Source organism: Acartia tonsa, chromosome 9 (genome assembly GCF_053477335.1).
Source record: "Acartia tonsa isolate MP-2025a chromosome 9, ASM5347733v1, whole genome shotgun sequence".
NCBI classification, from domain to species: domain Eukaryota; kingdom Metazoa; phylum Arthropoda; class Copepoda; order Calanoida; family Acartiidae; genus Acartia; species Acartia tonsa.
Window position 1 is genome coordinate 29,175,373 of NC_137268.1, and position 22,397 is coordinate 29,197,769.

At 32.3% G+C, this 22,397-nt stretch overlaps 1 protein-coding gene and 1 long non-coding RNA gene across 2 annotated transcripts in view; both read right to left on the bottom strand.

The window, feature by feature from the left end:
* The window catches only part of LOC145328717 (solute carrier family 22 member 18-like), a 28,654-nt gene extending 9,891 nt beyond the window's left edge, over positions 1-18,763 (bottom strand). Inside the window, exons 1-11 of the mRNA XM_080172518.1 lie at positions 18,639-18,763; positions 17,887-17,964; positions 17,294-17,354; positions 16,463-16,574; positions 15,328-15,391; positions 14,865-14,975; positions 14,410-14,478; positions 13,956-14,012; positions 13,034-13,108; positions 12,652-12,776; positions 12,232-12,328 (exon numbers count right to left, since the gene is read on the bottom strand). Coding sequence (XP_080028644.1) covers positions 12,232-12,328; positions 12,652-12,776; positions 13,034-13,108; positions 13,956-14,012; positions 14,410-14,478; positions 14,865-14,975; positions 15,328-15,391; positions 16,463-16,574; positions 17,294-17,354; positions 17,887-17,964; positions 18,639-18,672 — 883 coding nt within the window. The 5' untranslated portion in view covers positions 18,673-18,763. The remainder of the gene's footprint in view (positions 1-12,231; positions 12,329-12,651; positions 12,777-13,033; positions 13,109-13,955; positions 14,013-14,409; positions 14,479-14,864; positions 14,976-15,327; positions 15,392-16,462; positions 16,575-17,293; positions 17,355-17,886; positions 17,965-18,638) is intronic.
* LOC145328718 (uncharacterized) lies at positions 5,053-11,148 on the bottom strand. Its single transcript, XR_013882561.1, has 3 exons — positions 10,307-11,148; positions 9,918-9,957; positions 5,053-6,901 (listed from the first exon to the last, which is right to left on the bottom strand). It is a non-coding gene; the product is annotated as an uncharacterized LOC145328718 (long non-coding RNA).
* Positions 18,764-22,397: the final 3,634 nt, after the last annotated feature.

Genomic DNA, 22,397 nt, shown 5'->3' on the forward strand with positions numbered 1-22,397 from the left:
AAAGGATCTCGCTAACTGCTGAACCGATTGGGTTTTCCTTAACAGGGTAGCTTCTCATGGGTCCCGAGAAGGTTTTAAACTATTTGGGGGGAGGGTACCACCATCCTCCAAAGAGAAATCAAAGTTTTTCCGAGAGACTTGAACGCATTAAGACAATAATTTCTCAAATCATGTATTTGAAACTAAAAAAAACTGTAAAAGTGCCACTATAAGCGTAGCCGCTAGTATTTTCATTAAGAATGTGTTCTTAGGCTTTAAAACATGAGTAGAATGCAAAATTGGCACGCCAGTTGCAGAAAGAATTACATCTTTTTTTTGTTAATTGTTTTATTTTTTTACAAAAGAAATTACTGTATCAAGTGATACCACGTTTACAGAGAATCATTGCACTAATTTTTTTAGTTGTATCATGTCCATTTTTAATTGGATTTAAAAACTATTTTTGCTCAAAGAATTACAAATCATTTTTCTTTATGTAGTTGAATGTTTATCTTACTGTAACTTATCTGTGTTAGTACGAATTATTAATATTGTAAAAATTATTTGTACTATATTAAATGAAATGTGATAGGGGGGGGGGGGGGGGAGGTGTAATGACATCTAAACTTAAACCGTGAGCAAAATGGTCTAAATATCAAACTAGAAACTTGGTCCATAAGCCTAATCCTGTAGGTTTTAAATATAAATGGCAAAAAAACCTGCGGAAATTGGCAAAAATGTTTTTTTTAGGCCTTATTGGTCTATTTTGATGTAGAAACTTACCTTTAATTGTATTTTCTTAGGTTTTTTTACCTTGAATGCACTGTGTCTATACACAAGAACATTATTTAAGATGATTCAGCAAGTCGGGGAACAACCCCAGCTGGCTAGGTGGGTGGCTCACAGGAGTAAGATGCATTTTTTCTAGAGTTTGTGACTCATATATCAAATATAGGTTTTTTGAGTTTTGGCCCCAAACTTGCTGAATTATCTTTAACAATGTCCTCATGAATAGACATACAGTAAACAAGGAAAAAAATTTAGAAAAAACAATTAAAGGTAAGTTTTTTTACATCAAATCACACCAAAATAGGCCTAAAAACCCCATTTCCGCCGGGTTTTCTAACCTAACCTTTAAATAAAAAAAATTAATTTTTATTCATATAGATGTATTACCTAAAGGACTAGGCTTATGTACAAAGTTTCAAGAATCTAGCTCAATATGTAGACCATTTTGCTCACTGTTTAAGTTTAGATGTCATTACGCACTCCCCCCCCCTTTCTTCAAAGTGTATGAAAATTGTACATCATATTAATAAATTGTTAAAATTGTAGGTACCTTTTGGAAAATAAACTAATCTTTAAGCTATATTTCGAATAGTTTCATATAAATGTTTTAGTTGTAAAGCTACTCTATAATTAATAATTATGTGCATACCAATATAAGTGACTGTTTCTGTTTTGATTTGCTGCTTTATAAGATAGTTATAGTTATTTAGTTAGAATATTAAACTAATAGCTACTCCCCTAGAGGTTTTAGGGGCCTGTGAGGAGGGGAGTTGAATCACGACTTTTAATTGTAGCTTTTATATGAAAGTTACAAAAAGATTTTTTTTAGAGGCGATTTCTCTCAAGATAGTTGTACACTCACCTTTAATATTTTAAAACCTTCTTAGGACCTAGGAGAAGCTACCAAGTAAAGGAGAACCCTAACGGTTCAATTGTTCACACAAAAAGATCCTGTTACTTTACTTTAAGGATTAAACCAGTTACTGCTGCGCATCCGCTAGTTGTTGGGAAGGTGATATAAAATTAACTCAACACCATATCATATTAAAACGTTTCAAATGCTGCCTACTCTTGCTATGTCAGGTTCGAGGCATAAATTGTTAGGGTATGGATGAAAACATTGTTCCAAAACAGGAGACATAGGTTGGGCAATTAAAGGTTCAGTTGTCTCATTCTAAGTCAGTCTGAGGAGATAATAATTCTGTTTTCAAACATAATGAATCATTTAGTTTTCAAACATGACCTTTCTCTTAAAACACCCTGTACAAATGGAGTGGATACAAAAAGGCGACTACTATTAAACGGCGAAATCACAAAACGGCGACTGTTACAAAACGGTGAAAAATAATATGTTTATAATACTAAGTAGAACGATGTCTGTCTGTCTGTTTGTAACAAAGGATCCGCTAACCACTGAACCAATCGGGTTCTCCCTAACAGGGTAGATTCTCATAGGTCCCGGGTAGGTTTATAACTATTTTGGGGGAGGGTACCACCACCCTCCCAAGAGAAATAGCCACTAGAATTTTATTTTAAATTAAATTTTTTGACGGAAATTAAAAATTGAGTTGGAACACTTTTAGGAAATTAAATTAAGAATACTTTTTGTACGTCATGCCACCATTAATATTACTACCAATGACTGGCTGAAGCCAGCTCCTTACTGTTGTCAGTTAACTTTTCAAATATGCCACAACCAAAATATTTTTTAAATAGCTAAGTAGGTAGGTAGGTATTTAAAAAAATTACCAGAAAATCAAAAATTTAAAATCTAGAAAAAATACTCTATTTGGTTCCCGAAAAAAGGTATGAAAATTTTTTTTACAATGCAATGTGTTTTTTTTAGCCGTAAAGATTTCTGGACACTGAGATTTGCGATTAAAAAGGTTAACTGGCCGCCAAGATTTTATGAATATTAAGATTTGCGAGGTTAAGATATCTTCAGGAGGACTACTAAGATTTTGAAAAAAAATCTATACAAATTCATACATGCTAATGTCAGGTTGGCAATTCAAAATTTAAAAAAATCCGTACATGTTAAAGTCAGGTCGGTATATAAAATTTTAAAAAATCCGTACAAATACGTACAGGGTGCGCCACATATCTAGGGACTTTTTCTAAATAGTAAACAAATGAACATAAAATCGTCAATTTTAAATATTTTATTAAATTTTAAAAACTGAGGAGCAAATTAGGTATATGACTATTAGATCATTGAATAAAATCGCCGCCAGCATCAATCACCGCCTCTACCCGCCTCCTCAACCGCCGGCAGGCCGAGATCAGAATGTAACTGTCCAAGCTGGCGAAGTTCTCATTGATAGTGGCAACGAGGGAGGTCTTTATGGTATGGGTACGTCTATTGGTGCATGCTTCAAAGTATCCCAAGGTCCAAAAGTCCATTGAATTAAGATCGGGCTGCTGGGAGGCCCCATTTCCTTAGGAATGTGAGTAACCGCAGGATCCAAATTCACCCAACTTTCAAGCTACCCTTTGACACGGAGGCTCTTATTTGGACCACAGTTGAGCTAGAACGACGTTCTATACCTTTTTGGAAATGGCAGAAAGATTCATCTAGGGTTGTCAGCGCAATTCATAGTCTAAAATGAGTTTTAAGTTCCATATGGGTCTCTGGCGTCGAGAAACGAGAAATTTTCACGATTTTTGACATCTCTAAATATGCCACGTTTCACTTTGCCAGAGTACTAAAGCCAAGCCATTTTAGATAAAGAACTGTAGTCTTTTCTAGTGTCTTACTTATGTATCTCATCAACTCAAGCTCATCTACAGATGGGCTGAGGTACGATTTAGTGGGCCCTAGTTGAGAATCCAGATTATACCACCGGCGCACTTCGAATCTGCCTTGTTGAACATAAGCGCGGCCAGCTCGGAGTACGAGTCCATCTTCGCCCAAAGATTTTTTTGTGCTAAAAGGTCATTACCTAAGCTTTTTTATAGTGGGGTCCAACGTCCTGATTGGTCTAGTAGTTTTGACGCTATGGTCATTTTAAAAAAGTCCCTAGATATGTGTACATGCTAATTTCAGGTCAGCATCATAATCTTTTTAAATCTGCATATTTGAATAAATATTAGCCCTAATTTGCGGATCAAATCCGCACATTTTTGGCCACAATGTAGAGATATTTTTTTTTTTCAAACTAAAGTTAAATATGGTGGGCAGGGGAATTGAATTTTCCATCTTTCTAGGACATTTTTGTATATGTAGATGAAAGGACAAGTATTTTTTTATTTCTGTTTGTTCCTTTAGTGTTTTTATTACAATTTTCGGGTAAAGTCCCTTTTCTCCCTTCAGGGGTGTTTCTCCATATTTTCACAGTAGCTTTTCTCTTATTTTTAGCCCCTGAAGGGAAATCACCTAACCTAAAATAACCTATCAAAACAATATTCAAAAAACTACAATTCGCCCATTATCTTGTTTAATTTAGATTACAAAGTAGTATAAAAAATAATTATTTGGCAATTCTAATTTTAGTTTTTAAAAGAAAAATGTAATACAAATTTTGGGGCGGGGTGATTTATCTCAGAAGGGTGGAGGTACCCTCTCTCGAAATAGTTAATAACCTTCCCAGGACCAATGAGAAGCTACCCTGTAAAGGTTAATCCCTGAAAACTTCAGCAATCTATCTAGATAAAGAGATGAGAAAATCTTAAAAATCTAGGAATCGAGATAGCACCCAAAATAAAAAACAGTTGGACAAAACAATGTATAGATTACAGGGGAATGGCATATATCAAAAGAATCTTCACTAAAATTTCAGCTGTCTATCTTGAATAGGAGCCGAGAAAATCATGTTTTCCCCTTTCTGTGTCTGACGACGGACATTTGGAATTATAGAGTAGCTTCGCTACTAAAAAAAGAATTTATTGACACACAAATCCCTTCACGTCGAGAAATCGAAATTTAATAGAGAAATGTGTGAATCGGACCAAAAATGCGTAAAAAAATATATAGGCAGAAGATAAAGCTATATACCTTTCATCTTATGACAAAAAAAAATCAATTGAACACCGTAAAAATTTATTTTGATACTATTTTACACAAAAAATTTTTGAAAATCAAACCAAACAGACAACGGGGAATATATGAAATAGCTAAAAAAAAACAAGCTAATCTGAGTGCCAGGTTTATCATTAATTATGCTCCATAATGTTGACAAAAAGTATTTTAAAGTGATGCAGAGAAAACTATGTTTCTCAAATTCCTTCTTCGATTTCTAACGGACAGACATATATTAGTGTAGTTTTGCTACTAAAAAAAGGTCATTATTTTGTATTTATTTATTAAATTACTGTTTGGATAACAAAACATAAATCAAAAATTTAAATGATCATATAAGGATGATAACATCAATCCAAGCAATTCAACTAACAAACATTAACAGGCATAGTTTGACTGATCCAATAATTAAAAGAAGAATAGTTATTTATTGCATCACAATGTAGACAGCTTTCTGTGGATATTAAAATGTTAAATTATAATTATCAGTTTTTTAAGTTTTTATTTCATTACTCGTGGAAAATCAATTTTTCAGTATGGCTAGGTATGTTTAAATTTCAATCAGAGGAAAATGCTAAAAAACGGATATTTAATATCAACTTGCTAGTTACTGTTTTACTTTTAAGACTAAATTAATAGAAATGTATATCTTTAAACAATTTAACTTGTGTGTGTTTAAATTAGTGGTGTCAAGCTGCCGAATTTTTGGATCGGATTCGGACTTTCACACAAATCAATCAAAAAAGTGGATTAATCCAGGGATTGCGGATTCTTGTCTTTTTGCAAATTGCAGATTTTCGGTTCGCGGATTCTAGCAATATTTTTAAAGGTCTTTTTATAAATAAAAAAAGGAATAAATTTACCCGGTATTGGAAAAAATCTAAAGTAGCGCTTTTTTAGAATTTTCTTAGTAGCTTTTCTTCTATTTCTAGCCCTTACTGTGGTCATTTTCTAACCCACACTTAACCTAACATAACCTAGAATAAGCATGAAAAGCTACTATGAAAATAAAATACAAAAAACGTTGACTTTTAACATAAATAAAACATTTATTTACTTAAAATTTTATATGTATAAAAAAGGGGGGGGGGTGGATGTGCCACTTTTTGAAACCAAAAGTAAAACGTGCATGATTTCAGCACATATACGAGTTACAGCTCTAAAATTCGGCAAAGCAGTTGCTTTAGTGGAGAACAATATGGAACTGTGAAGAATCTCTTTCCCGCCAAATTTATGTTTTGCCTTTTCTCGCCATAATAGACAATTTCTTATTCATCTGAGATAAACTTTTTTTTCATAAAAATTTCCCTTGACACTTTCAAACATGTCATTATTAAAAAAAATGTAAGTAAAAATATAAGGGAAATTCAAAAAAAAGTTTATCTAGCTCAGATGATTGAGAACTGTCTAATTTAGCGGGAAACAGCAGTTTTCGGAGGGAGCAGCGGTTCCGCCGCCATTTCTTCACAGTTCCATATTGTTTTCCAAAAAAAATTTTATGGGCTGAGATCATGTGCGTTTTATTTTTGGTTTCAAAAGACGCACATCCCCCCCCCCCCTTTTATGTGCTACAAAAGGCATAAAAATCAACAATCCTAATCCACAAATTAAATTGCAAATTTGGATTCTGGGTCCGAAAATTGGCCGGAATGCGGATTTTTTTATTTGGATTGACACCCATAGTTCAAATGCACAATAAATTTATCTGTTCATTAATGCTGAAGAGTATACAACAATCTTAATTATAATTAGGGGGGAAGGAATAAACCATTTTTTTATCTTAATTTAACAAGAAGCTAGGACTTGCGGTTAGATGCAACAGTTGCATTAATAGGTATATTCTTTTTAAAATTCTGCATTACAATACATAAATATAAATAAGATTTAAAAAAGCTAAATTGTACCTACTAGGTAATATATGTTTTATTATTCCAACTCCAAGTGGGGAGGCAAAATTTTGCAAGAAAAGACAAAAAAATGCAGCAGCAATTATGTTTTTATGCAGCAGCAGCGTCTACGCTTCCATTCCCTTATAGTTCTAATTTCAGTGCTGAAACTCTTTTGTTGGTTAAGTTCCGTTGACTACATGACAACTTTTTCTCTTTTTCTTCCATCCTACGAAAAAAATATATTTATTAACGTTTACCGAAGGTTTCAGATCGTTTACTTTTTAAACAGCCTTTAGAAGACATAATATCACTTCAATTTAATTTAGTGCTGATTTTAATGCCTAGTTTTTTTGCCAATATCCAGCTGAATTGCCATGCATGGCAAACTCCTAATAGGTACATCTTAAACGAAGCAGAAAAAATATAGATAATGTAATATATAGACAATTTCCATGGATATTAAAATGAAAAATTGTAATGTATGCTGGATTAGAGCGGTTTCGGAAAAAAAACTAAAGTCATGTATTTTAATATCAAAGTTACGTAGTGTTTTTAATAATTAAGGAGAGGGGGGGGAAGCATATGCTTTTTCTTAGGACTGAGAGGATAGGTTATTAAAGATAAAATCATTCTACTTCTTATATACCTAATGATATAAAAAATTCTTATTGGGCAATTTGGAATCATTTGAGACCATGTTATTTTTTTCAAAAACTTTTCCCTTTTTATAAATGTTTAACTTAAATTCAGTACTTCTCCTGTGCTTTTAAAGATATTGTAACAAATCTTTAACATGGGTCAGAAAAAAAGATAACATAAAAAACGATGATATGACCGCCATTCAATTTTTTTATTGCGTTTCTCGCCAAATTAAGCCATTTGGAATCATTTAACACCATGTTGTTCTTTTTTGGCGGCAGCGGAAACTGACGTTGAATGGCAGGAGTGGTGGTCCCGACGCTATTTTTTATTCAAATATTTCTTACTGAACAACCTAAACAGATTTTGTTTCAATAACTTTTAAAGCACAGGAGAAGCACTGAATTAACGGGGGCAGGGTTGCTTGTAAGGGAAATTTTTATGAAAAAATAACATGGTCTCAATTGATTCCAAATTGCCTAATTAGGCGAGAAATGCAATAAATTTTTTATTTAAATATTTTTTACTGAACAACCTTAAAAGATTTATTTCATTACTTTTATATAAAGTAATAAGCTTTTTTGTCTAACCACTGACCCAATATGGTCCTCCTTTACAGTGAAGCCTCAAATAGGTGTCGGGATGGTTTTAGGCTATTTGTCTTCCACCTCCTTACCCCTTTGAAGACAGAGTCCCCTAGATACCAGGGGCGCAGCCACTAGTATCATTAAAAGCATAGAGATGTACTGAATTTAAGTAAAGCCTAAATAACCGAGAATTTGAAAAAAATCAACCCGCAGGGTTGATTGTAAGGGGAAATTGAAAAAAAAAATTATATGGTGTCAAATGATTCCAAATTGCCTAATTTGGCGAGAAATGCAATAAATTTTTTTTTGCGGCTGCGGAAAATGGTGGGAGCGACGGTCCTGTCGCCGTTCTTTTTTAAAGATACCAAAACTTGGGGTAATTAGTGACACAACCAAAAAGATTATACCTAGCCAATTATCTCAAAACTAAGGAAGTAGCACCCAAAATAAAATTGCTGGTATGTCGTGGCATGAGTCACCACATCTTCCCCCCCTCCCCCCCTTATAAGACAACATAAACATCTTTATAGATATTATTTACATATTTGAATAAAAAATTACAATCGGCCTCCAGGTTCAGGTGCTGCAGGCCTTCAGGTGGTCTCTGTACAGTTTAAAAAATCAAAAGCACTTACTTTTTTTTAGATGCTATTAACATATTTGAAAAACAATTAAATAGACCTCCAGGTTTAGGTGCTGAAGGCCTCTAAGAAGACTCTGGACAGACCCTAGCAAATGTTATCCTCAAATAACTGTCAAAATTAGCTGATTTTGTTTGTTTTGTTGCCAAAATTGTAAGTCTTTTAATGATAGCCCTTGATATGATCAAAATCTTTTAAAATCGTTTTTTGATTCATTATCTACTCTTCAAACAAATTAAGGAAGGTAGGTATATAAAGTCAAATTAAAAAAAAAAAATTTTTCCCCGAGGGGGGACCCTCCCCCTTTTTTTAAGAAAATCGAAATTGACATATTGCTGAAAAAAGCTACCAGGACACTTTTTTTGTATCAATATTCAATAGTCATAATATCATAAAAGAAATGAGTTAGAATAGTGCGCCAAAATTTTTTGCATTTTGAGTCGGTCTAACTCTAACCTGGAGGCCTGCCGCACCTGAAGTTGGAGCCCTATCCAAAATATCTTAAAACTTAGGGAAAATCTTTATATAAGAATGATTTTATCTCTAATAACCTATCCTCTCAGTCCAAAGATAAAGCCTAAGCACACTATTTTCTCAAATGTTTCAAAACTCCCCCCCCCCCCCTACCAATACCAGGTTTGTTAGCCAGGGAAAACAAAACTGCAATTAATCTTTAATTTTTTCATTTTACTATCAGCGGAAATAGGATACGTTAAATAACTAATAAAAATTGTATAAAATTTTATTATTAGCTGAAAAAAATTAGGTATTCCTATGAATGGAATAATTTAATATCTGAATATAAATAACATTAGCACTTTGTGCCATAGTTCATAGCCCTTGTTAAAAGCGAAGTTTTTCTATAATTTGGGTCAGTCTGTCCGTCTGTAATGTTAGCTTTTACCGTGGAACAGTTAGCTCATATTGTTAATGTAGACATGTTGTAATTGTCCTATCAATTTTAAACTTTGAATTGAGATTCCTGTAGTACTTAGGTATGATTTAGGAAGCGTAGCAACTCCACAATTGTTACCAGAATGTCAGTACATTTATTATTTTATTATTGATGTTTAGCTTTCTACAACAAATTTTTAAGTGATTTAATTATCCTGTATTTCAAAAGTTTTAAAAATTACCTACACTTTTGTTAGGTAGGTATGTCTTATACATTTATATTCTGATTATTCAGTTTTGTCACACTTTATGTGTTCATGTACGTTTGTCCTACTGTTTCAGAGCATTGCTTTAATGGATGTTGTCATCCACGTTTTTAACACATTAGATTACATAAAAATAACTAATACGTTTGTTTCCCACCTTCCCCCCGTCAGAATAAAATAGATGTGAGGGGAAGATAAAAAATAATTAAAATTACCGTTTCACGGGTTCTTGCCGACTCCAATCTTAAACTCAACCTTAATATTTAAATATGTTAAAATATTAAACCAAAGAAAAATAAACACAGCCGAATCTTCCTGATTATAGTTCCTTCTACTTTTTTTCAATATATTTAAAATCAAAGAAGGGAGGGATGGATTCTATGCTAGACCAAGTGCTTTGAGTGAAACCGCCTTTGAATCTATATTTTAAAAGTTCAAAGTGCAGAGAGAGAAGAAAGTTTAGGTGTACATATATATTAAGTTTTATTTATTTCAATCGAGAAGTATATGTACTTTTTACATCATTTTATTTCTGAATGCTGCGTCCCTAGCTTCAAGATTTAAAATTGTTGAAATCACTTTCCCTATGAAACCAATAATTTACCTGTCCTGTTAAGTTCCTTGCCTTTTTCTTCATAATTTAAAATTTATGTTTTCATGACTACTTGCCATTTTATAAAAATCTGAAACATGCATTATTGTTTAAAGTATTATAATTAACTAGTGGGGCTACGTCCCTAACATCTAGGGCTCTGTATTTAAAGGGTTAGAGAGGAGCTATAAAAAGAGCTGAAAACCATCCCAAGACCTAAATAAGAAAATAAAATAGCCTAAAACCATCCACAGGACCAATTTAAAGCCTACTTAAATTAGAGTACCCAATCGGTTCATGCAGTAGTTATTGAGATTTTAGGCTTCAAACAAAAACCCTCACTACTTTATTTTGGTTTAATTATGTTCCTGAAAAACATTTACTAATTGAAAAAAGTTTTGGTTGTTACTTGAATAATGACATAAAACCCCTCTAATCGAGGGGTATCATAAGTTTCGGGTAAGCTTCGCGCATTTCCCTGTGCACGCCACTGCACAGGAACTTGTAGCTAACTTGTAGAAAATAAATTATTTTTTGTTCCAACCTAACTCAAAATCTATTATATACCAAAATATAAAAATAAATAAATCCTACTAATAAATCTTTAAATGTACTTTTACTTTTACTTCAAATTTTGATGCGCATCTTTTAAAAAAAGGATATCCAAGACTGCACCGGCAGAAAACAATTTTTATTGATGTAGCAACATTCGTTGAAATGAAATAAAATCATATGAATATTTAATCATAATGTGGTTTGAATAAATAGGTATAATAATATTAATAACTTTTGAATAACAAAAAGTTTTTAAATGATAAAATATCACACAAAACTGAATATTGACGACGGCCATATGTTTATTTTTGTTTACATTTGTATGTGTGTGTGTGGTAGAACCAACTAAAGGTACCCGGCTGCAATCAGCTGTCTGTATATGTGTGTGTGTGTGTGTTTACACAGGCCAGCACAGACGGAATCAGAGACATGTTTTTAAGTGAAACCGCTTACAACGCGTAAGCGGTTTGAATCGCCTGGTCTGTATCGAAGACCAAAAAAATTAAGAATTTTTTGGTTTCGATTTTTTCTATCAAATATATTCCTGTTATGCTAAAATTTATAATTTAAGCATAAATCTGTAGACATTTGTATTGTTTATAGGTTCTAGTAAATCTTTTTTTTATTTTTCTTCCCAAAAATGAGAAAATTCAGTTTTAAAAAACATCTATTAGGGCAAGAAGTCTATAAGCAAAGTAAGAATATTAAAAATCTATCTCCTATATACCTAATAAAGGAAACTGAATATAAATTGCACTTTTAAATAGCCGTTTTATTGCTGCACAGTCTCTAGTACCTCGATTTTTAATTTTCATCCTATATCAAGAAAATTATTTTTTAAACAACGCTTCCTTAACCACGATTTTTTGATCAAGAATATTGGTGCTAAAAGGAAAATCTATTAATTTTTCTATAAAAAAACTTATGGGATTACAAAAATGTGAGTGGTCAATGTTATTGTATTAAGCTAAAGCTTCTACATGGGTTCTACAAGAACCATATTAGCTACCTATACCCTTTAAGGTAGCTTCATTTCTAAAAAAATCAATGACGCCAAAGCTTTTTTTCTGGTGGAGGGGGAAATCAATAGGGGGGGGGGGGAAATCAACCGTTGAATTTTTTTTTTTTTTGGGGGGGGGCGTGTAAAACCTCCTTGTATGTCCTTGATAAAACTCAGGGAGGGAGGGGACAATGGGCTATTTATTACACTAGTCCCCAAAGTTTTAAAATACGCCTTTCTTATTGGTTAGCTTAACAACTTTGGAGACTTTAGTGAATTTTTATTGGTTTTAATCTACATAAGAGTTAATTTTTGTATCATCTTTGGGGATTTACATCAATTTATCGGCCATTGTTTTTTCCTTTTAGATCCCTAATCCTACCTGAAAGCATAGACTGAAGAACACCAATAGGAACTCCACATAATAATTTGACCAACAGGACACCCCTAACTCCAGGCAGTAATATCAGGTTTAACATCTAAATATAAACATTTAATTTATTAGTAGCACACAGGGATCAAAAGGGATGAGACAATGGCTGATAAATTTATGTACATCTCCAATGATAATAAACAAAATTACCCCTTCTGTAGATTACGATAGTGGTTAAAACGTTTGAACACTTAACTTAATAAACCAACCAATCAAAATTTTTGGGAAAAATATTCTTTAAAAACTTATTTTAGGTTTGGTTAGGTTAAGTAAAGATTAAAAATTCCCGGAAGGAACCATAATTAAAATTCCATTTTATCAACAAAATTGACTTTTAATCAATCTTTAAATATCCATTGAAAAATGTACCTTTTTCATATCAAAAATAGTTTTCTCTTCTTTCTTTTCCTTCTTAAATTCTGGAATAAAAACAAGGACGAGCAGCAACCCTATGAGGGTACCAAAGGCAGAAAATAGGGCGGCATTCTGTTCACCTTAAATATCAAAACATAAAACCCTCCACTTTAACATTTAAACTCATGTTTCCAAAAGAAAACAAATATGTGGATATTAGTTTTAAATGGGAGAAATTTTTTGGGCTGGTAGAAATACCCTTACCTATAATAGTTATTAACCTTCCCATCACCTATAAAAATGTTTACCATAAATGAGATCCCTATTGGTCAAGCGGTTAGTAGGATCCTGGGCTCCAGACAGAAAGACATTCTGTTATATACAAGGTTTTTTTTACCGTAGTGTTTTGTAATTAGTCCACCCAAACTGGGTCCCACAACCATCCCAATACCGTAGGAGAATCCAAGGCGAGCTAAAAAGAAAAATATTTTTTTATTAATAAAGCAGTGTAATACAAAGCTTAGCAATTCTATAATCAATACCAGAAAGTCTTTACGTCCATTTAAAACATGCTGATTTATTTGCATTTTGACAACATTCTTTTTGTATGATATGATTATCCTATTTTTGGACAACAAGGTACAGTATTATAAGCGAGCCATCTCTATAATCAGATCCAAAAATAGAAGCATATCCTTTTGCTGTATTCTATGTTTACATAATTTTGCAACATATCTATGTACAATTTCGTCTAGAGTTATTGTTCGTTCGTCCTTTCTTCTAATTTCGTAGCCTCGCTTTTATGGATGTTGTCAACCTTGTTTTTTTAGGGTGGTGGAAGCAAAACTTTTCTACGTTTAGGGTCGATTCGTCCGAATGTCCATCACGTACAGCTAGCTATTATCATTATTTCAGGACAAAGTGGCTATCCTAGGATCTAAAGTGATAAGACAATGGCCGATAAATTGATTTACTTCCCAATGATGATACACAAAATTACCCCTTCCTGATTTATAATCCCTAAGATCTCACAAACGGCTGAACATAGCAAATTTTTCACATACAAATAAATCTTAAGTAAATTTGTATTTGTACAAAATAACAGGGATCTAAAGGGATAAGTCAATGGCCGATAAATTTATGTACATCCCCAATGATGACACACAAAATTAGCATTGAAACGATGGACAATAAACTTAATGAATTAACCAATCCAAATTCAATTAAGTCCCAAAAGTTATTAAGCCAACGTTATCATAAAACTTTGGGGATTAGTGTAATAAATAGCCCATTATTCCCTCCTTCCTTGGTATACTTACCCAAAGCTGAGGCTCTATTTTCTTGTGTCGACAATGTAGTTGCTATCATTTGACTTCCTATGTAATACAAAAACAAGAGTAATTAAATTCATTAGCAACATAGTAAGCTATAATTAAGATAAGACTTATACGACTAAGAAGCCTTAATTCAAATATATCCTTGTATTAACGTAACAGGATTTGTGTTTGTCTGTCTGTGTTTCTGTACCAAAGGATCTCGCTAACTACTGAACCTATCGGGTTCTCCTTAACAGGGTAGCTTCTCATAGGTCCTGGGAAGGTTTATAACTATTTTGAGGGGAGTACCAGCCTCCCGCCCCCACAAAAAAATCTCCCTCCCCATTTTTTATTGTTCTTTTTAAATATAAAATAAAAAAATTGGTTATCAAATTCAACCCCCTCCCTCCCCCCCCCCCCCTCCTAACCCCTTCAAGTGCGTAAAATAATTGATTACCTTGCATTACGTGCATCATAACAGAAAATACTCTGGATAAAAATAGGACTGGTAAACTGTAAGAGAGACCTAAAAAAATATTAAATATGTATATAAACACAACAGTCTTTTTAATCATTTTATTTTTGGAATACAATTGTTTCACTACTAAATAGATCATCAGTTTAAATTAAGATGTTAAAAAATAAGGGTTAAAAAAAATTTATGTCTTTGCATTTTGAATCTTAAAGAGACTGACTAGAAAGTAAAGGGTTTTTACAAGCTATGTCCTGAGAGGGCTTGTGGACTTTAGGAAGTTTGGCCGCGTTATCATGCACTTTAATTTTTGATCACATTCTTTAGAGGTTATCCACTTTAACGTTTTGTAATTATCATAAGAACTAGAATGATGTGTTTCTGTTCGTCCGTCCACCAAATCACTGCACTAAAAACATATGACATATTAAAAAATAAACCTGTGACTACATAAGTAGCCATTGTTGATGATAAAGCTACGAGTAGCGCAGTCCTCTCACCAAGCACGTCTCCTATCCGACCGTAGATTGGACCTCCAAGCAATTGACATACTAAAAAGGAATTTGAAGACAATTAAACTTTTTGATTATTTTACTAGTGGCAGCGCACCTATGTGATCTAGGGGCCCTGTATTCTAAGATTGAAAAAACTTAAATCTTATAAATAAAATAGCCTATAACCACTCTGGAACCAATTTAAAGCTTCTCTAAAAAGGAGAACTCAATCAGTTTAGTAATTATTGAAATCATAATCTTCAGACAAAAAAAGAACCTTACTATTTATATAATAGGATAGAATATAAATTGTAAAATGAAAGGAAGATGTTTGATTGTTAGTGTATGTATTGCTGTCTAATGCTTCATTTTTTTACTGCTTTTTGTATTTCTTATGATTTTTATTTACCTGAAAAAACTGTTTGTAAGGTGCCGAAAGTAACAGGATCTGCCTCTAACTGTTTGGCTAAATACTAAAATATAAAACAAGGTTGATAATGTTTATAACAGAAACAAGGATGACAACATCCATAAGTAGCGAAGCACAAAAAATCGTGGATGAAATACGTAAAAGTAGATTTAAAGTGTATTTATTAAAAACAAGAATAGATTTATTGGAGAAAATAAACACGAAACCTTGTTTTATTTTTAATGATGACGACGGTCAAAGTAGATTACATAAAAGATTCTCATAACAATGGGAAAAATTATTTTGATACTGATGTCCCAAAAAAGTTTGAAAATTGGACTAAAAACACCAAATATATGGGAAAATGTGTAAAACATATAAAAATAGCCAAAAACCTGATAAAAGGCAGTCTGACCGCCATGGTTGTTTTCTTTAAACGACGGGAAATTTAATTTATATCTATAACTGAAAAAAATTTGAAAATCGGACCATAAACACTGAAGATATGGAGAATAATGTGAAAAAATACAAAAATAGCCTAACACCTGCAAAAAGGCAGTCTGACCATCATGGTTGTTTTCTTTAAACGACGGGAAATTTAATTCTTATATCTATAACTGAAAAAATTTTGAAAATTGGACCATAAACACTGAAAATATGGTGGAAATGTGAAAAATACAAAAATAGCCTAAAACCTGCAAAATGGCAGTTTGGCCGTCATGATTGTTTACTGTAAACGACAGGAAATATAATTTTGATATCAATAACTGAAAAAAAATTTTAAATCGGACCATAAACACTTAAGATATGGAGAAAAATGTGAAAAATACAAAAATAGCCTAAAACCTGCCAAAAAGCGGTCCGACCGCCCTTGATGTTAGATAGTTAATTGTGCTCCTTAATAATGGGAATGTTGTCAAAAAATTTCAGCTGTCTATCTTTAATATCTATCTATCACGTTTCCCCTATTCTGTCTCATGACGGACAGACGGACGGACGGACGGACATTGTGAATTATAGAGTAGCTTCGCTACTAAAAATAATGTGCCAAATGTCAAATTATCTGCATATTATTGTATGTCTAAATATTTAAATAAAAAAATTGAGAAAAAGAATAAAATATAAAACAACTTACTGGAAGGGCACCAGTCTGAATGAAGAAGCAGGCGGCATACAAGAAAGTATTGAAATGTGTAATGAACAAAATCTTTTTAACGTCTCTTCTTTTCACCTTGCCACTGGGACCACTAGAATTAAGATAATCATCATGTAAAGTTTGTCTACTATTCTCTATTTTGAATCTGGGATCTAAAGGGATAAGACAATCAATTGATATACATCCCCAATGATAAAAACTCAAAATGAAAGTTGTTGGTTGAAACGTGTGAACACTCAACTTAATGAATCAACTAATCAAAATTCACTATTCAAGTTAAGCCAACGAATAATAAAACGCAAGTATAAAACTTAGGGGACTAGTGTAATAAACAGCCCAATTGTCCCCTCCCTCCCTGGTCTCAACTAGCTGTACGCTATAATCAAAGATAGATCGCTTAAATTTAAAATCTTACTTTACCCCAAAAACATGCCTAACATACGGACGGTCAGACGGTTGGAAATGCGAAAATCTGGAAGCATAGAGTAGCTTCGCTAATCTTTAAAAAAAACGTATTAATGGTTTCCATAAATCTGTTGTATTTTTAATCATGGTTGGGGGGGGGGGACATTGGGCTGTTTATTACACTGGTCCCCAAAATTTTATAATAAAGTTTTCTTATACGTTGGCTTGACAACTTAGGGGAATGATATTGCATTGTAATTGGTTGGTTCATAAAGTTGAGTGTTCAAATTTTTCAACCACTAATTGTAATCTACAGAAGGAGTTATTTTGTGTATTATCATTGGAAATATGTACAATAATCTATCGGTCATTGTCTTATCCCTTTAAATCCATGATTTTTACTACCTGTTAGTTTCATTGCCAGCTTCTTTCTGTAGCCGCGCTGCTTCGATTTTTACAAACTTTTCTAAAATTTAACAAACACTGAAGGGGGTTTTCCTCAGAGTATCTGTTGAGGACTGTGGATATCATCATCCTTGTTAATTATAGATGGTTCTAGATCATTTACATATCTGCTCCCCCCGCCCCCATTCAATCCTTCGAATGCAGCTACCCTAGAAGCGACTAACCCGCGACCGTGACTCAATACGTGGCGCATCTGCTCGTCGTCGAGGAGGTTACTAAAGACGTTAAAAATGGTTACTACTGCTACTATATCAGGTGCCCGACATTAAAAGTTAGAGTAGGTGGAATGCATTGGCCCAAAACAGGCACAACTCGTTACCATGCATAGTTAGGACTTCTCAGACATAGGTCGTGTAATCAAAGAGTTGGTTGTTTGATGAATGTCATTTAACCTAATACCCTGGGTATTTGGACAAAAAGGAGACATTTGGCTCCCCTAAGTAATCCTGGGTTGTTGGACCTAGCGTTCCGAGTGTTATAGACAGCATCCCCACCTGAATGAAGTGATAGGTAGGCGATCAGCTGATAGTTACCTTTTAAAGCAGCTGCGGCTTCTGGCGTTGGTTTAAATTTTCTTTTAGAAACAACATTAATTTCTGAGCCTCCTCCGTCTAAATAATAATTATATAGGTAAAAGTTTTGAATTCAGGTTAGGTTAGGTTAGGTTATAATGGATACTTGGTAACCCCACATGATCAGGCAAACGTAGGTATAGGCCCTGCAGTGTTAGTGCCTCTCTTCTTTATTGGAAAAATATTAGGTTGGGAGGTTCAGTGCTCGACAGACACATTGAAGGTAAGCACAATTTTTGTTTACCTTAAGCAAAATTGAGAATATAAAATCAAAATATCTTTTTCTTGATGAAAAACATGTTTGCCAAACTCTTTAAAAGTATTTGCAACTGGGTTATGTTCTTGACATACTGCATTTATGTTAATGATATGGAGCTTGCTTGCCATTGGGGAGATATCAGTTCAAGTTGTAACAAACTGTTTCATATATAGTGATACCTAGACATTGCTGGTAAGTGACTCTAATAGTAAATGCGGGGGGAATGCAATCAAAATTTCAAAATTGTTGAAGGAAACTAAACCTCACTATCCTTGCGCATTGCAGCCAATTACAAGCAGATGATGCCCAAATGTTAACAGGGATATCAGAGAATTTTCTATTTTTGAAGACGACATTTAATTCCGGCTATTTGTTGGACACAAAGGACATTATAGTAAGTACAGGATGCCTTATTTACCAATTTACCAGTCTTTAAATAAATGTCAAATGTTACCTTTTGCCAAGGAGGTGTACACAGGATCTTTCATATTGTTCCTTTGCTACTAGCTGGTAGATTTGATTAGATATTATAATCAACTAAAATGCAGTACTAACATTGATTTGAAGATTTTTAAATCTGAAAATCGTAAATTACCTAGTAACAATTCATTACTAATGATTTTTTTTTGTTATAATTACATGGTTCGTTTTTATTAAATGAATAAGTTAGGGTACAATGTTTGGCACTTTCGATATAAGTAAATGATAATAAAAAACCCATAGAATACGATAATAACTGCAGAAAAATCGATGAAAATAGTTTTCATACTAAATTTTGGTTTTTTATTTTTTTTTGAAAAATGTCATAGCAGAAGATGAAAAATGTCGTCTTAGTTTTTCTTAGGGATCTATATTCTCTGAAATCTAAATTATCAAAATATTTTTTTGGTAAATGATTATACGATATATGTCAAACATTTTATCAGAAAAAATATTTTTAATTATAAAGTAGAAACCTGAATAATTTTTCTTATGGAAATAGTTTTCTGTTAATGTGATAAACATATGTCTGCTATCATTAAGATTTTTGTACTGCCAATACACGTTGGGTTTTATATTTAAAGAATTTCTTTAAAATGTTGTTTTTTACCTTGTATACCAATTATGCAATATTTGCTATCAGGAATTTAGGAACATTTTAAAATCATATTATAAAGAATTTGGATTAAAAAAGGTTATGCTAATATTTTTACCATTCAAGTTTATTTAATATTTAAAAAAATAGCACAACCCTATAAGTTGTGTCTACTTTTCCTTAACATATGATTTGAAGAATATGATGTGATGTAAAAGAAAGATAATTAAAATCTATATCATGTTATATAGTTTAAATTACATAAGATTACCTAGAAATAGTAAAAAAGCCCCTTTCTCTTTTTGTCGGAAAAGAGAAATTAACAAAGATTTTTATTAAAAAACACCTTAGTGTAAAAATTAAAAAAGTTTAAATTTGGTCACAAAAAGGTTCAATTAGTTTATTAAATGTTTCATTTTCATCAAATGATGATTAATCTCTATTACAAAGAATAAAGTGTAAAAAGATGTTCTCGTTTTAATTTTAAGTAATTTAAAATGCATTTTAATACCTTTTAATGATTTATTTTTAAAAACATCATTCTATAAAATGTTAATGATTTTTGAAGTTATATGTTAAAATGTTTTTAAATTTCCTTGACATTTTGTTTTAAATAGGTAATTCTAAACAATTAAAAAATGATTTTATTAAATTTTTTTCACTTAAATTGCATGTTTGATGAAATTTTCAACTTAGTATTCAAGAAAAATTGTTTAATTTTTATTATATTTTACTTTGAATTGTTAAAAAAATATATTATTGTCAAAAAAGGAAAAAATATACTTTTCTCAAAAAAATGACCTAAAACATGAAAATTAACATATGTAATGAGATTTTTTTCTTTCGGGCTTAATTTTAAGTAATTTTTGATATTTTTTGTAAAAAAGATTTTATATGAAAAGTTTAAAAACTTGATTTAAGTAGTGGTGCCAAAAAAGGTTGCAAACATATGCAATTTTTTAGCAGAAATTTTTTTTGTGGATTTTAAAAATATCTAAGGGTGTTATTAGACGTACTTACACATACTTGTTTATGATTTGTCTAATAAGAAGAATAAATCATTTAAAACACACAATTGCAAAGTCATTTTGGCCTAACACTAAAATAAAGTTCTTACATCTGAGGGTGGAACAGTGGAACACCCTGTCAATCCGTCTGTACAAATAATTGTTTAGTTAAGTCATATTGTAACCAATTTTAGTGTCCAAATTTTCCACCAATGACATAAGAGATAACTAAATTTATCATCGTAATTGGGTAATGGTCAAACTATCGTTTATTTGCTCTGGCTTACATGTATTTTGTCATCCTGGTTTACAATCTTCCTTATATAAACTACCTGGATGTCTATTGGTCTGTCAGTACCAAAGGATCTCGCTAACCACTAGACCTATATTGTTCAGGTTCTACTTTACTAAATTTAGCTTCTTATAGTTCCAGTGAAGATTTACTATTTTGGGTGAGATAACTCAACTACAGTAAAAATTGCCCCCACCCCAACTTTCTTTTTTTAAACTTTTTAAAATGGGGGGGGGGGTGGCGACTTTAGCTGATCATTCATAAAAGTTTAGTATTTATATTGGTTAGGTGCAGGTGGGAGTAACGACACCTCCCATAAGAGAAATGGCAAAAAAACCTTCACAATAATAATATTTAACTCTTTAACAATCACAATTAGAATATAGGAATTTTTTCACATACAAATGAATTTAAAGTAAAACTTGTATATACAAAATAAAGGTTACAGTGTACGTAAATAATAAACACACAAAAATTTATAGAAATCTGTACACTTCTTTGCTTCATGTATAAGGAATAACTAAAATTGTAATTTTGTAAATGACTAAAGCCTTATAGTGTGTATGTGTGTGTTAGTTAACTTTACAATGTAAACTATTTTTATTATAGCGATTATTATATTTAACTTAATTTATCCTACTCTATAACTATATGTATGTCTCCAAATTTTTATGATAACGTTATCTATTCGTTGGTTCTACAACTTTGTGGACTTTTATTGAATTTTAATTGTTTGGTCCATTAAGTTGAGTTTTCAAACGTTTCAACAACTAATTGTAATCTAGAGAAGGGGCAATTTTGTGTATCATAATTGGGGATTATTTGCATGTCATTATCCTTTTAAATCCCTGGTAAGTCCCCCTAACTTATATCATAAACTTAGCTCCGAGGGGCCGAAGGCCCGGTGTAACAAAACTGTTATTAACATTTCATTTTAGTATTCTTGAAAAATCGTCTGTAATACGCTGCTATAAATGATTTTTCAGTATGGCTGAAAACTGGTTCTAATCCAGCGGATATTAATCGGTTTCGAAGCCAAACTAGAAAATATTTTTTTATGTTATTTTGTTTGAACACGTATAGTCTAATGTAGAATCTACCTTCAGATATATTTATATATTTTTAAATCTGCTTTCTGTTTATATTTTCCCTTCTCACTATACTCTAGCAGACGGGATTGAAACCGGTGCACAGTCAGGGATCTAAAGGGATAGGAAAATGACCAATAAATTGATGTACATCACCAATGATGATACACAAAATTACCCCTTTGTAGATTAAAATTAGTGATTGAGCTAATTTGAACACTCAACTTAATGAAACAACCAATCAAAATTAACTGAAGTCCCCAAAGTTGTTTTTACAAAACTTTGGGGACTAGTGTAATAAACAGCCCATTGTCCTTTTCCTCTCTGGTTCACTTATTTATGTATATAAACAGGTGGATGCGCCCCTAACACCGTTGAACTTAGCATAAAAGGAGTACATAGCCAAAACGACAACATATCAAGTAGTAAGCTTTTTTTGTCTGTAGCTAACCGCTATCCGCTAAATCGATATGGTTCTCCTTTACAGTGAAGGTCCAGATGTGGTTTTAGGTTATTTTATTTTTATAAATATGCCTGGGTATGGTTTTAGGCTATTGTTCTGCCCTTCCATATCCATACGAATATAGAGGCCCTAGATGCTAGGGGCACAGCCGCTAGTGTATTTTAAAGTAATGAATATTTTACTTTTTATATATATAAAACGGCCATAACACGCAAAAATGCAATTTAATGTAGATATTAGATGAAAATTAAAAGATAAAATTAAAAAATATGATACATAATCCTTATA